The 16,907-nt window shown below is 40.0% G+C and overlaps 1 protein-coding gene across 2 annotated transcripts in view; it reads left to right on the forward strand.

Moving 5' to 3' along the window:
• The window catches only part of sdr42e2 (short chain dehydrogenase/reductase family 42E, member 2), a 109,123-nt gene that overhangs the window by 32,658 nt on the left and 59,558 nt on the right, over positions 1–16,907 (forward strand). For both annotated transcript variants that reach the window (XM_034189659.1, XM_034189660.1), the window contains exons 3-6: positions 1,059–1,154; positions 4,250–4,307; positions 8,529–8,647; positions 8,957–9,032. In XM_034189659.1, coding sequence (XP_034045550.1) covers positions 1,059–1,154; positions 4,250–4,307; positions 8,529–8,647; positions 8,957–9,032 — 349 coding nt within the window. The remainder of the gene's footprint in view (positions 1–1,058; positions 1,155–4,249; positions 4,308–8,528; positions 8,648–8,956; positions 9,033–16,907) is intronic.

Here is a 16,907-nt window from a genome sequence, read left to right on the forward strand (position 1 = left end):
TTTCTTTATGTTTGTGCTTTGTAAGTAAAGTGCGGTTGTTTTGTTTTTTGATGAAAAAATAATAAATCAATGTTTTAAAAAGAGACCAGGCTGCGATGAGCCTGGAGAGATGGAGGTATGCTCAGGAGAGAAGGGGAATGAATGCCAATAATGCAAGACAGGGTAAATGTGTGCGAAGACTGCAGGGAGTAGAGGTGCTGAATGGAGATGAGTTTAGATGCTTGTGGTCTACTCTTCAAAATAATGGAGTCAGAGAGGTGAAGAAGAGCATGCAGGCAGGGGGAGCAGGTAGGGAAGACTGGCAGGAGTGATTTGTGACATTAACTGCAAAAGTGACAGAGAAGGTTTCCAGCTATTTGAGTCAGTGGCACTAACAAAAAGAAACAAAAAGGCAGAGCTGGAGGTGGCAGAGCTGGAGGTGGCAGAGCTGAAAATGCTGCGCTATTCCTTGGAAATGATGAGGATGGACAAGATTAAGAATGAATATTGTCAGAGGGACATGATAGGTGGAACAAATTGGACACAAAGTTTGGGCATGTGCAGAGTCGGGATGGAGGCTATATCAGGAGAAGGATAGTGAGCATGGAGCCACCAGCCAGGAGGTGTGCACAGTAAATGCTGAGTGTCTGTATTTGGGCTGTGTGCTTGTTGGAAAAAGCCACTGATGAGTGATCCGCCCTGATGACACCATCTGCTGATTGAGTAAGAGAAGGCGGGGCCATGATTCAGGTTTCACATGTGGTCCTCATACTTACCTTAATTATCACCATCCTTTCATACCGTGATCATTGACACACAACACCACATGTGACTCGAGTGTAACTGTTGACGCTGTGTTGAGAAGACAAACCAAATGTGCTGATCTGAATTCATTCAGAAAATGGGCTTAAAATTTCTTATTTTGGGGCTTTTTGTAAAAAAAAAAAAAAAAAAAAAAAAAAAATGTTTGTTTTATCTTCTTGGAAGTAATGCAACGTATTTCTCTGGGTATGTGAACATAATGCACCAGGATGCACTCTGCAGTAAATGCTGGATTTTTTTTTTTGTCTTTCTTACAGAGTGACATCCGAGACTTTGCTTCCCTGTACAAAGTGTGTGAAGGCGTGGACTGTATATTCCACACAGCATCTTACGGCATGTCTGGTCCAGAACAGGTGACTTTTCTGTCATAATTCAATAAATAAAACCATGGCATGGATTTCTACACAGTACTCAAAATCTGTGCTGCTTGACGAAAATGTTTACACGAGCTGATGATATCTGTTACTCACTGTGCACAATTTCTCCAATCACAGCCACATAAGCCTATAACTTCTTCTGGGTCCTCACTCTTCTCCTTCTTGCGCAGTCACTCAGTTTTTGAAACTGTGTACTCCTTGCAAATTTACCATAGAGTGCCATACTGTTTGCACAACAGTGCACGATGCTTATAGTTTGATAGCCGCTGTTCACATTCACTATATGTGATAATAATTCATAATTATCATCATTGGTGGGCACACTTCCGATAATCCGATAACAGATAATTATCGAAGATAATGTTTTCGTTATGGGATGATCTTTTTAGATAACTTTAAAAACCATTATCGGACTAATTGTCTTCCAATGAATTGTCCTCCGATAACTTTAAGACCGATAACGCAGTAAACCCAGCTGAACAGCAGCAAACATTTTTAAAATTTAAAATCAGTTGAGACCTACCTGTTAAAAGTTTCCTAACAGATGTATATAGTTCTACCCTCTGCAAACAGTAGAGAGATACTTCCAGGAAAAACCACTCTACCTCTGCAGACAAAGGAGAACTAGTCACAAAAAAAAAAAAAATTTTAACACCATACTGATATGCTGGCAATATCACCCAAGTCATCCAGAGGCATACATTTTTAACTTATGGTTCAAATTTTAACAAAACTAATTTTGGACAAGTTATTTAAAATTACTGTCATGTCTGAAGTTTTATAAAGTGAAAATATCAGATAAATGTTTTAAAATAATCTGCTAATTTTTAAGGTTTTGTGAGCACATGCTGAGCCCAGCAGTGCATTATGGGTAGGACAGGGTGATCACGACAGGACAAATGCATTTCAGACACTCTGTTCAGGCTCCATGGACAGCAGCATTAAACTCTAGTGCCTAAAATTCTCGTGAATATATTCTCTGGGTTTATAGACATTATTGTATGTGCGTTTGTTAAATTCCACGCATCTTAAATGTAGCAGACGGAATATCTGGGATTTTGTTTTGGAAAGATTTCAAGGCCTCTACTGCCATCTACTGGCCAGTGGTGTTCATGGCAGTATTTTTAAAAACAAATTTCTTTTTTTTTTTTTTTTTACAAATTAAGAAAGAACAACAACAACAACAACAACAAAAAACATTACAAGACAGCTCTGTGGTGTTTGCACAGGCACAGTGCGAGCGGTTGGACACTTGTAGCTCTGCAGCAGCAGGATACCCTCACGACGGCCGACCAGAATAATATCAAACAGGTTTGATTTTCATTCAACCATACGATCGGCGATCAGGAGGTGGTCATCAGATGTTAAATGCAGCTTGTTACTCCATGTACACTACACGATGCAGGATGCGCGATTAACCTGAAACTCCAAAACATTCTCTTGCACAGTGTAAAACCAACATTTATGTGTCAACAATATTGAGTGCACGTTTTACAACATCATAAAATGTGCGCACATTCTCTCCACATGTAAAAGATTTTGCGATGACACTTCCAGGGCTCCATAAAAATGCCTGTTTTTACAAATAAAAAATGGAATATCTTACAAAAGCACATTTATCTCAATTATCTGTAAACACCAACACACGACACACGTCACATTAACGTGTTGGTTTACATAATCAATGATTGAACCAATCAGTGTTTAGCAGAGGCACATTTTACCCAGAATCCTTTGCGATCTGTCTGTGTGTGTTACAAAACCTCAGAATTAGTGCATTATTCAACATTAAAAGATATATGTTATATTTTAACTTTGTACAAATGACAGAATTGACATTAATGGAGTTATTCTATCAGTATTCACACAAAACCATAAGTCAGGATGCCTTTATTTTTCAAGACCTCCGCCTGACCGGAGTGCTTTAGCCGTGTAGCTTCCAGCAGGGGGCAGCATGTTCAAACATAGAAATGCTGACTCAATGTTTGAGTCTTTTGTCGCTTCCAAAAGCGATCGTGGTGTTAAAACTCAAATTCAGCTTGTTAGTAGTTGCAGATGTACGAGAGACAACACTGGAAGTTATCGGTTATCTGTAACTTCCGATACATTTTTGGGTGGTTTATCGGTTTATCTTTATCAAAGATAACTTTTCAATTATCTGATTATCTGTTATCCAAGTTAATTTTTTTGGTTATCTGTGCCTACCACTGATTATCATGATGAAGCATGCCATATACATTTCAGCAGTTCCTTTGCACTCTGGGGGGTGGGTGTATATTATTATACGTGGCACGTGCAGGTCATACTGGCAGGGTTTACCGTGCCAGATCCATCTCAAGGTTTCCTCGTATGCGCTCAAATCGTTCCAGATCCTGTTTTGCTGCCATCAGAATATGTAAATTGCAGTCAGCTGGTCCTCAGATTGCACATGAACTGCTGTCGGATTGGCGTTCCATCTCGGCACGTCAACTCTCTACCCCTGACAAAGGCAACAATCCTACATCTGGAGTTGGTCCCTGGGGGGACTGTGGCTGTCCACTGCTCCTAGTTTTAGGATTCTGGGTTGATTGATCGATTGTTTGAATTTATTTATGTAAACATATACAATACATGTAAATACAGGGTAACACAATAAAGCAAAATTCACTTGTTTCCATTGTGTCCCAGAAATGTTAAATGCAGACGACAAATTTCATTGTATGTATTATCTATATACAATGACAATATAGGCCCTTCTATATGGTTGTGAAACTTAAATGACAGAATCTAGCAACATGTATGGAACATGTATCAAACTTTTTTCTGATAAAGAACAATAAACAAATCCATATAAAAGGCTTGTTGGTTGGTTGGAATGCTTGTAAGTAGGGGAACTACTGGAGCTAGAAACAGAATGTAAGCATACTACTGGAATCAGCAAATCAGTGGTTTTAGGCTATAAATAAACTGCAGCGCTCACAGAGTGCATACTTCCACTAAAATCGTATGAAGGAATGTCTTTGAAAATGTAAAATGTGATATATTGTTGCTCATTCATTTGATGTCTGAAATGTTTTTTCTCCATCTCACAGCTGAGAAAAGAGCAGGTGGAGTCAATCAATGTTGGTGGGACCAATAACGTTATAAAAGGTGAGAATAGATTTGTTTGACGACTGCGTGACTCCAGTTGTTTTTTTCCAAGGGGCCAGAATTTTAGTTCAAAACTGAAACGGGTTTGGAACTCTGCATTCCTTAATGTTTAATGTGGTTCACGGATAGTAGGTCCCTTTGGCAGCTCACGGATAAGTGGTAGAACTTGGATGAATGGCCACGTGATTTTAGCAGCTTTGTATATCATTTCTATATTGAACCCTTTTGACAGCAGGTGAGACCTGAGTTTGGGTGACTATTGTTGAGTTGAAAAAGTGGTTTGTCCATTAACCAACCAAAGGCTTCATGTTTAATCCCTGATTGTTGCTGAGTGCTGAAATGTCTTTGAACAAGATGATGAACCCCAACAATACTTAACTTTGGGGCACGTGGCTTCACACAGAGGAACAGGGATTAAGTATTTAGGAGCTAAGCAACAGTTCTGGTGCACATGACGACATAAAGGACTATGACTGGTGCATAGGGTAACAGAATCCAGGATAAAGAAAGTGAAACTTGAGAATCAGTAAGGATATGGCCACTTTGTTTAATGTTTAATTTACTGTTTCTCTGGAAACCCTCCATTTAGGATCAGAATCTTGATGCTGTTCCTCTTCTGAGCTTTTTTCATGGTAACATATAGTATTCCATGGGAGAAGAAGAAATCCTGGGATTGGTAGATGGCTCCTCTTGATAGTGATTTGTTGGGAGACATGCCAAAACACATTTTGATTTTGTGGAAATCTGACATTTAACCCCTTTGGCCTTTACCTTGAATACAGAGAGCTTGGCTTTCAATCAATCAATCAGTTTTATTTATATAGCGCCAAATCACAGCAAACAGTTGCCCCAAGGCGCTTTATATTGTAAGGCAAGGCCATACAATAATTACGTAAAAACCCCAACGGTCAAAACGACCCCCTGTGAGCAAGCACTTGGCGACAGTGGGAAGGAAAAACTCCCTTTTAACAGGAAGAAACCTCCAGCAGAACCAGGCTCAGGGAGGGGCAGTCTTCTGCTGGGACTGGTTGGGGCTGAGGGAGAGAACCAGGAAAAAGACATGCTGTGGAGGGGAGCAGAGATCAGTCACTAATGATTAAATGCAGAGTGGTGCATACAGAGCAAAAAGAGAAAGGAACACTCAGTGCATCGTGGGAACCCCCCTGCAGTCTAAGTCTATAGCAGCATAACTAAGGGATGGTTCAGGGTCACCTGATCCAGCCCTAACTATAAGCTTTAGCAAAAAGGAAAGTTTTAAGCCTAATCTTAAAAGTAGAGAGGGTGTCTGTCTCCCTGATCTGAATTGGGAGCTGGTTCCACAGGAGAGGAGCCTGAAAGCTGAAGGCTCTGCCTCCCATTCTACTCTTACAAACCCTAGGAACTACCAGTAAGCCTGCAGTCTGAGAGCGAAGCGCTCTATTGGGGTGATATGGTACTATGAGGTCCCTAAGATAAGATGGGACCTGATTATTCAAAACCTTATAAGTAAGAAGAAAAATTTTAAATTCTATTCTAAAATTAACAGGAAGCCAATGAAGAGAGGCCAATATGGGTGAGATATGCTCTCTCCTTCTAGTCCCCGTTAGTACTCTAGCTGCAGCATTTTGAATTAACTGAAGGCTTTTCAGGGAACTTTTAGGACAACCTGATAATAATGAATTACAATAGTCCAGCCTAGAGGAAATAAATGCATGAATTAGTTTTTCAGCATCACTCTGAGACAAGACCTTTCTAATTTTAGAGATATTGCGTAAATGCAAAAAAGCAGTCCTACATATTTGTTTAATATGCGCATTGAAGGACATATCCTGATCAAAAATGACTCCAAGATTTCTCACAGTATTACTAGAGGTCAGGGTAATGCCATCCAGAGTAAGGATCTGGTTAGACACCGTGTTTCTAAGATTTGTGGGGCCAAGTAAAATAACTTCAGTTTTATCTGAGTTTAAAAGCAGGAAATTAGAGGTCATCCATGTCTTTATGTCTGTAAGACAATCCTGCAGTTTAGCTAATTGGTGTGTGTCCTCTGGCTTCATGGATAGATAAAGCTGGGTATCATCTGCGTAACAATGAAAATTTAAGCAATGCCGTCTAATAATACTGCCTAAGGGAAGTATGTATAAAGTGAATAAAATTGGTCCTAGCACAGAACCTTGTGGAACTCCATAATTAACCTTAGTCTGTGAAGAATATTCCCCATTTACATGAACAAATTGTAATCTATTAGGTAAATATGATTCAAACCACCGCAGCGCAGTGCCTTTAATACCTATGGCATGCTCTGTAATAAAATTTTATGGTCAACAATATCAAAAGCAGCACTGAGGTCTAACAGAACAAGCACAGAGATGAGTCCACTGTCTGAGGCCATAAGAAGATCATTTGTAACCTTCACTAATGCTGTTTCTGTACTATGATGAATTCTAAAACCTGACTGAAACTCTTCAAATAGACCATTCCTCTGCAGATGATCAGTTAGCTGTTTTACAACTACCCTTTCAAGAATTTTTGAGAGAAAAGGAAGGTTGGAGATTGGCCTATAATTATCTAAGATAGCTGGGTCAAGTGATGGCTTTTTAAGTAATGGTTTAATTACTACCACCTTAAAAGCCTGTGGTACATAGCCAACTAATAAAGATAAATTGATCATATTTAAGATCGAAGCATTAAATAATGGTAGGGCTTCCTTGAGCAGCCTGGTAGGAATGGGGTCTAATAGACATGTTGATGGTTTGGAGGAAGTAACTAATGAAAATAACTCAGACAGAACAATCGGAGAGAAAGAGTCTAACCAAATACCGGCATCACTGAAAGCAGCCAAAGATAACGATACGTCTTTGGGATGGTTATGAGTAATTTTTTCTCTAATAGTTAAAATTTTATTAGCAAAGAAAGTCATGAAGTCATTACTAGTTAAAGTTAAAGGAATACTCGGCTCAATAGAGCCCTGACTCTTTGTCAGCCTGGCTACAGTGCTGAAAAGAAACCTGGGGTTGTTCTTATTTTCTTCAATTAGTAATGAGTAGTAAGATGTCCTCGCTTTACGGAGGGCTTTTTTTATAGAGCAACAGACTCTTTTTCCAGGCTAAGTGAAGATCTTCTAAATTAGTGAGACGCCATTTCCTCTCCAACTTACGGGTTATCTGCTTTAAGCTGCGAGTTTGTGAGTTATACCACGGAGTCAGGCACTTCTGATTTAAAGCTCTCTTTTTCAGAGGAGCTACAGCATCCAAAGTTGTCTTCAATGAGGATGTAAAACTATTGACGAGATACTCTATCTCACTTACAGAGTTTAGGTAGCTACTCTGCACTGCGTTGGTATATGGCATTAGAGAACATAAAGAAGGAATCATATCCTTAAACCTAGTTACAGCGCTTTCTGAAAGACTTCTAGTGTAATGAAACTTATTCCCCACTGCTGGGTAGTCCATCAGAGTAAATGTAAATGTTATTAAGAAATGATCAGACAGAAGGGAGTTTTCAGGGAATACTGTTAAGTCTTCAATTTCCATACAATAAGTCAGAACAAGATCTAAGATATGATTAAAGTGGTGGGTGGACTCATTTACATTTTGAGCAAAGCCAGTTGAGTCTAATAATAGATTAAATGCAGTGTTGAGGCTGTCATTCTTAGCATCTGTGTGGATGTTAAAATCACCCACTATAATTATCTTATCTGAGCTAAGCACTAAGTCAGTGAGTGACCTTTGCCTGAGGTTGACAGGGCAGTTCTCTAAAACACTTATAGATGTGTCGCAAGTTAACGTCCAGTCAAATAGAAAATCATATTCCTTGACCTTGGGAATTTCCAGGGTAAGCCTTCATCCATATATTGGTCAATGGATCTGGGAGAAGTACACTAACATTCAGACACACAGACATGAGCTAGACCTCAGCAATTGACCTTCAGCAAATTGGACCCCATGTCAATTTTAGTGCACACCACAAAGGAAAGAAACTCTAAGTTCTGAACTTAGATCCAAATGTCATTTCACTTTGTGCAAAGACAAACCCTTTAAGTGGAGTTCCTTTGTTGACCTTCATCTACTAACAAAGAAGCAGACATTTTTTAAATTAGTCTTGTGAAAATTTGACATTGTCTTACAGTATGTTCAGGATGGATATGTGATGTTTGGAAGTCTTGTCTAAAAAAAATTATTGTGAAGTTTATTGTTATGTGTCGTGTGCCTTTTTAATTTATTTATTTATTTATTTATTCAGTGTGTAAGGAGAGGGGTATCCCCAGGCTAGTGTATACCAGCACCATCAATGTGGTGTTTGCTGGAAAACCCATCCAGGATGGTGACGAGAATTCTGTGCCACATGTTCCCCTTGACAAGGTAAATACACACACACACACACACACACACACACACACACACACACACACACACACACACACACACACACACACACACACACACACACACACACACACACACACACACACACACACACAATCAATAAATAAATCACCTGACCTCAGTCTTAAGGTTTAAGGAAAATCAGTTGGATTGCCGAAAATACTTAATGTGCTTTAATTTCTCTGCTTTTGTAAACAAGAAAAGAAAATTCCTGAGACTTCAGCCATGCTTACAGCCGATTATAGAGTAAACCTTTTCATATTTATTTATTTTTTTGTATTTTAGCACATTGACCACTACTCCAGAACTAAAGCCATTGCAGAGCTGTCGGTCCTTTCAGCGAATGGATTCTCCCTCAAAGGTACTGATTATTGCATGTTATTACACTGTAACAATGATGGCATTATATAAAGACTGCAGTCAGTTTAAAAAAATGTTTATTACTGTAACTAATAATTTGCTTTTGAGTAATCTGCATGTAACAGTTTGTTGGAGCGTTCAAAATACAACCCCCATATGAGTTTTTTTTTTGTTTTGTTTTTTTGGATTTGTGGTTGTAAAGAAAAGTAGCAAATTCTCACATTTACAAAAACTTTCTTCTCATAACAGCGTAGCTTAAAGTGTAGGTGACAAAATATGTCATGTTTTTTAAGTATTTAAGACTAAAATTAAACAAGTTTGAAATTCATCCTTTCCTGGTGTGCAGTTACTGAAGAGAGAACTATTCGGATTTTGAACTGCGCGCCACTAAAAACCAGGAACTTCCTAGTGACTTCCGACATTGGAGAAGAAGCAGGAAGTGTCATCAGCACCATAACCATTATCGTAATAGTCCCATTAATTTATGGATTTTTACAGGTTACTGACAGCCCCGTTTCCACCAAGTTGTTCGGGTCACTGATGCACGTTTTTTATACGTGTCAGAACGGTTGATTTTCAGAATCCTTTTGATTGGCACGTGAAGCACTTTTATTGATGAGCGCGCATGCACGGTGTCTGTGGCTTCTCCACAGTCTTTTAACTTGCAGCGCAAACAGGAGAGACTCGATCCATCAGATGCAATGAACGGGTAACACCTGTAGTTGACTGTGCTGGCCGTGGATCAGTACAACAGAGACTCGAACCATCATGGACTTTTCTTCAGCCAGGACAATGAATTAAATCATTTTCAGACAATGATTTTACTGAAACGGACAGGTAAGACTACATATTTACTCCTTGTATGAATGGTTATAATCAAATGAGCGCACAATATAATAAAACATGTGCACAGTATAATGAAATGAACCCACAGTATAATAAAACGTGCACACAGTATAGTAAAATGAACGCACAGTGTAATTAAAATGAGTGCACAATGGAGTAAAATGTGCGCACATTCTCACATTTTGCGATAATACTTCCAGGGCTCCATATGCTACTAACATACAGTAAATTAACTGTATTCAAAGAGCTGGCAAAAAAGTATCACCCTCATACCAAAATCGCCGGGCAGTATTTACTTATTTTATAATCATCATTCTGTATTGTGAACTCTGCTAATCTTGTCGCTGTTGTCAGACTGAAGGTTTTCTCCAAGGTTTCATTTCTCTCACAGTCATCTAAAGAAGGCTGATAACCATAAGGCTGTGTCCTCCACAGCTTCTTCAGACACACGTTTAGACTGGACTTAAAAAAAAAAAAACTCCACACTAGAAAAAAAAATCGTCCAAAAACAGCTCAACCTCCGCCATGTTTACAATTCATTTGGGCTTGAATCAGCAAGTGCCGTTCTTGTGATGACATACAGTTGTATGTAAAGGTTTGGGCACCTCTGATGACTTCCATGATTTTCCTTTATAAATCATTGGTTATCTGGATCAGCAATTTCAGTTAAATATATCATATAGCAGACAAACACAGTGATATTTGAGAAGTGAAATGAAGTTTATAGGATTTACAGAAAGTGTGCAATAATTATTTAAACAAAATTAGGCAGGTGTATAAATTTGGGCACCTCAACAGAAAAAAATACATCAATATTTAGTAGATCCTCCTTTTGCAGAAATAACAGCCTCTAAACGCTACCTATAGCTTCCAATGAGATTCTGGTTGAAGGTATTTTGGACCATTCTTCTTAACAAAACATCTCAGGTTTGTTGATTTCCGAGCATGGACAGCCCGCTTAAAGTCACACCACAGATTTTCCATAATATTCCGGTCTGGTGACTGAGATGGCCATTCTAGGAGATTATACTTGTTCCTCTGTATCAATCAATCAATCAACTTTTTTTTTATATAGCGCCAAATCACAACAAACAGTTCCCCAAGGCGCTTTATATTGTAAGGCAAGGCCATACAATAATTATGAAAAACCCCAACGGTCAAAACGACCCCCTGTGAGCAAGCACTTGGCTACAGTGGGAAGGAAAAACTCCCTTTTAACAGGAAGAAACCTCCAGCAGAACCAGGCTCAGGGAGGGGCAGTCTTCTGCTGAGACTGGTTGGGGCTGAGGGAAAGAACCAGGAAAAAGACATGCTGTGGAGGGGGGCAGAGATCGATCACTAATGATTAAATGCGGAGTGATGCATACAGAGCAAAAAGAGAAAGAAACAGTGCATCATGGGAACCCCCCCACAGTCTACGTCTAAAGCAGCATAACCAAGGGATAGTCCAGGGTCACCTGATCCAGCCCTAACTATAAGCCTTAGCGAAAAGGAAAGTTTTAAGCCTAATCTTAAAAGTAGAGAGGGTATCTGTCTCCCTGATCTGAATTGGGAGCTGGTTCCACAGGAGAGGAGCCTGAAAGCTGAAGGCTCTGCCTCCCATTCTACTCTTACAAACCCTAGGAACTACAAGTAAGCCTGCAGTCTGAGAGCGAAGCGCTCTAATGGGGTAATATGGTACTACGAGGTCCCTAAGATAAGATGGGACCTGATTATTCAAAACCTTATAAGTAAGAAGAAGAATTTTAAATTCTATTCTAGAATTAACAGGAAGCCAATGAAGAGAGGCCAACACGGGTGAGATATGCTCTCTCCTGCTAGTCCCCGTTAGTACTCTAGCTGCAGCATTTTGAATTAACTGAAGGCTTTTTAGGGAACTTTTAGGACAACCTGATAATAATGAATTACAATAGTCCAGCCTAGAGGAAATAAATGCATGAATTAGTTTTTCAGCATCACTCTGAGACAAGACCTTTTTGATTTTAGAGATATTGCGTAAATGCAAAAAGGCAGTCCTACATATTTGTTTAATATGCGCTTTGAATGACATATCCTGATCAAAAATGACTCCAAGATTTCTCACAGTATTACTAGAGGTCAGGGAAATGCCATCCAGAGTAAAGATCTGGTTAGACACCATGCTTCTAAGATTTGTGGGGCCAAGTACAATAACTTCAGTTTTATCTGAGTTTAAAAGCAGGAAATTAGAGGTCATCCATGTCTTTATGTCTGTAAGACAATCCTGCAGTTTAGCTAATTGGTGTGTGTCCTCTGGCTTCATGGATAGATAAAGCTGGGTATCATCTGCGTAACAATGAAAATTTAAGCAATACCGTCTAATAATACTGCCTAAGGGAAGCATGTATAAAGTGAATAAAATTGGTCCTAGCACAGAACCTTGTGGAACTCCATAATTAACTTTAGTCTGTGAAGAAGATTCCCCATTTACAAGAACAAACTGTAATCTATTAGACAAATACGATTCAAACCACCGCAGCGCAGTGCCTTTAATACCTATGACATGCTCTAATCTCTGTAATAAAATTTTATGGTCAACAGTATCAAAAGCAGCACTGAGGTCCAACAGAACAAGCACAGAGATAAGTCCACTGTCCGAAGCCATAAGAAGATCATTTGTAACCTTCACTAATGCTGTTTCTGTACTATGATGAATTCTAAAACCTGACTGAACCTCTTCAAATAGACCATTCCTCTGCAGGTGATCAGTTAGCTGTTTTACAACTACCCTCTCAAGAATCTTTGAGAGAAAAGGAAGGTTGGAGATTGGCCTATAATTAGCTAAGATAGCTGGGTCAAGTGATGGCTTTTTAAGTAATGGTTTAATTACTGCCACCTTAAAAGCCTGTGGTACATAGCCAACTAACAAAGATAAGTTGATCATATTTAAGATTGAAGCATTAAATAATGGTAGGACTTCCTTGAGCAGCCTGGCAGGAATGGGGTCTAATAAACATGTTGATGGTTTGGATGAAGTAACTAATGAAAATAACTCAGACAGAACAATCGGAGAGAAAGAGTCTAACCAAATACCGGCATCACTGAAAGCAGCCAAAGATAACGATACATCTTTGGGATGGTTATGAGTAATTTTTTCTCTAATAGTCAAAATTTTGTTAGCAAAGAAAGTCATGAAGTCATTACTAGTTAAAGTTAATGGAATACTCAGCTCAATAGAGCTCTGACTCTTTGTCAGCCTGGCTACAGTGCTGAAAAGAAACCTGGGGTTGTTCTTATTTTCTTCAATTAGTGATGAGTAGAAAGATGTCCTAGCTTTACGGAGGGCTTTTTTATAGAGCAACAAACTCTTTTTCCAGGCTAAGTGAAGATCTTCTAAATTAGTGAGACGCCATTTCCTCTCCAACTTACGGGTTATCTGCTTTAAGCTACGAGTTTGTGAGTTATACCACGGAGTCAGACACTTCTGATTTAAAGCTCTCTTTTTCAGAGGAGCTACAGCATCCAAAGTTGTCTTCAATGAGGATGTAAAACTATTGACGAGATACTCTAACTCCCTTACAGAGTTTAGGTAGCTACTCTGTTCTGTGTTGGTATATGACATTAGAGAACATAAAGAAGGAATCATATCCTTAAACCTAGTTACAGCGCTTTCTGAAAGACTTCTAGTGTAATGAAACTTATTCCCCACATCAGGGTAAATGTAAATGTTATTAAAAAATGATCAGACAGAAGGGAGTTTTCAGGGAATACTGTTAAGTCTTCTATTTCCATACCATAAGTCAAAACAAGATCTAAGATATGATTAAAGTGGTGGGTGGACTCATTTACTTTTTGAGCAAAGCCAATAGAGTCTAATAATAGATTAAATGCAGTGTTGAGGCTGTCATTCTCAGCATCTGTGTGGATGTTAAAATCGCCCACTATAATTATCTTATCTGAGCTAAGCACTAAGTCAGACAGAAGGTCTGAAAATTCACAGAGAAACTCACAGTAACGACCAGGTGGACGATAGATAATAACAAATAAAACTGGTTTTTGGGACTTCCAATTTGGATGGAAAAGACTAAGAGACAAGCTTTCAAATGAATTAAAGCTCTGTCTAGGTTTTTGATTAATTAATAAGCTGGAATGGAAGATTGCTGCTAATCCTCCGCCCCGGCCCGTACTACGAGCATTCTGACAGTTAGTGTGACTCGGGGGTGTTGACTCATTTAAACTAACATATTCATCCTGCTGTAACCAGGTTTCTGTTAGGCAGAATAAATCAATACGTTGATCAATTATTATATCATTTACCAACAGGGACTTAGAAGAGAGAGACCTAATGTTTAATAGACCACATTTAACTGTTTTAGTCTGTGGTGCAGTTGAAGGTGCTATATTATTTTTTCTTTTTGAATTTTCTTGCTTAAATAGATTTTTGCTGGTTATTGGTGGTCTGGGAGCAGGCACCGTCTCTACAGGGATGGGGTAATGAGGGGATGGCAGGGGGAGAGAAGCTGCAGAGAGGTGTATAAGACCACAGCTCTGCCTCCTGGTCCCAACGCTAGACAGTCACAGTTTGGAGGATCCAAGAAAATTGGCCAGATTTCTAGAAATGAGAGCTGCTCCATCTAAAGTGGGATGGATGCCGTCTCTCCTAACAAGACCAGGTTTTCCCCAGAAGCTTTGCCAATTATCTATGAAGCCCACCTCATTTTTTGGACACCACTCAGACAGCCAGCAATTCAAGGAGAACATGCGGCTAAACATGTCACTCCCGGTCTGATTGGGGAGGGGCCCAGAGAAAACAACAGAGTCCGACATTGTTTTTGCAAAGTTACACACCGATTTAATGTTAATTTTAGTGACCTCCGATTGGCGTAACCGAGTGTCATTACTGCCGACGTGAATTACAATCTTACCAAATTTACGCTTAGCCTTAGCCAGCAATTTCAAATTTCCTTCAGTGTCGCCTGCTCTGGCCCCCGGAAGACAACTGACAATGGTTGCTGGTGTCGCTAACCTCACATTTCTCAAAACAGAGTCGCCAATAACCAGAGTTTGATCCTCGGCGAGTGTATCGTCGAGTGGGGAAAAACGGTTAGAGATGTGAACGGGTTGACGGTGTACACGGGGCTTCTGTTTAGGGCTACGCTTCCTCCTCACAGTCACCCAGTCAGCCTGCTTTCCCGACTGCCCGGGATCTGCCAGGGGGGAACTAACGGCGGCTAAGCCACCTTGGTCCGCACCGACTACAGGGGCCTGGCTAGCTGTAGAATTTTCCACGGTGCGGAGCCGAGTCTCCAATTCGCCCAGCCTGGCCTCCAAAGCTACGAATAAGCTGCACTTATTACAAGTACCGTTACTGCTAAAGGAGGCCGAGGAACAACTAAACATTTCACAACCAGAGCAGAAAAGTGCGGGAGAGACAGGAGAAGCCGCCATGCTAAATCGGCTAAGAGCTAGTAGCTACGCAACCTAGCGGATTCCTAAAAACACGCAAAGTGAATAATGTGTAAATAATTTAGAGGTGATTCAGCAGAAGGAGTGCTTTAGTTAAGGCACCAGACAGGCCATGAAGCAGCACAAGTAACGCACGGCAACAGCGAACGCACGACAACGGTGCAAAAATAAAATAAAAATCCACTAGACAGGCTGTGGAGCAGCACAGATAACGCACGACAACAGTGCTAAAAAATAAAATAAAAATCCACTGGACAGGCTGTGGAGCAGCACAGGTAACACACGACAACAGTGGTAAAAAATAAAATAAAAATCCACTGGACAGGCTGTGGAGCCGCACAGGTAACGCACGACAACAGTGCTAAAAATAAAATAAAAATCCACTGGACAGGCTGTGGAGCAGCACAGGTAACGCACGACAACGGTGCTAAAATAAAATAAAAATCCACTAGACAAGCTGTGGAGCAGCACAGGTAATGCACGACAACAGTGCTAAAAAATAAAATAAAAATCCACTGGACAGGCTGTGGAGCAGCACAGGTAACGCACGACAACGGTGCTAAAATAAAATAAAAATCCACTAGACAGGCTGTGGAGCAGCACAGGTAACGCACGACAACAGTGCTAAAATAAAATAAAAATCCACTAGACAGGCTGTGGAGCAGCACAGGTAACGCACGACAACGGTGCTAAAATAAAATAAAAATCCACTAGACAGGCTGTGGAGCAGCACAGGTAACGCACGACAACAGTGCTAAAAAATAAAATAAAATAAAAACGAAAGCGTTAGCAAGCTAGTTAGCTTGCCAACGCTGATGAAAGTTAGCTGATAAAAGTGCTCCGTCGCGATGTTTCGACCGTTAGAGGTCTTCTTTAGGCGTTGGAGCACGGTGAAAAAGTAAAAAAAAAAAGTAAAAAAGTAAAAAAGTCTTGAAAAAGACTGTTAGTTCAAAGTCCAAAGCAGCAGGTAGCAGTCTCTGTGTAAACAGTTCCAACAGAGAGATGAGATATACTTTATTGATCTCACAGTGGAGAAATTATGTTTACACTCCAGTTACCTCAGACAGCAATTAGTCCACAATTATTACGTGTTTACCATAATAATGGCACACATCAGAATTAAAGACAGCACATACACATTTGACATTGTTTATGTGCACTAAGTTTGAAGAAGTCCGTTATCCAAATTGAGGCAAGTGGGTGAAGGTCACGCAGCAACCCTGAGATGCGCCACCGTCAGCTTGGGGGGAGGAACGGGGGCCAGCTGCAGCGCCCCCGCAGAAGGGGGAAGGAATGACTTGAGCAGAAGCCGGAGTGGGGGGTGTTTGATGTGGGGGGAGGGAATGGAGCATGCTTCAGTCCTATGAAAACAGTTTATTGTCTTTGTGAGTTGAGATAAGAAACAGCCAAATGTTTCCCAGGCTGAAGACATTCCAGTTGGGCAATTTGTCCTTCAGGCTTGAAAAGACTGAGTGTTGTGGTTTGAGCAATGAAAAACACTTTTAACAGTTCCACTTGAACAACCAAATCCCAATTATGAATTAAGAATATTCCCAGTTATGAATTAAGAATATTACTAACTTCAACTGCAAGGCACGCATCTGCG

The sequence above is a fragment of the Thalassophryne amazonica genome, chromosome 16 (genome assembly GCF_902500255.1).
Source record: "Thalassophryne amazonica chromosome 16, fThaAma1.1, whole genome shotgun sequence".
NCBI lineage: Eukaryota > Metazoa > Chordata > Actinopteri > Batrachoidiformes > Batrachoididae > Thalassophryne > Thalassophryne amazonica.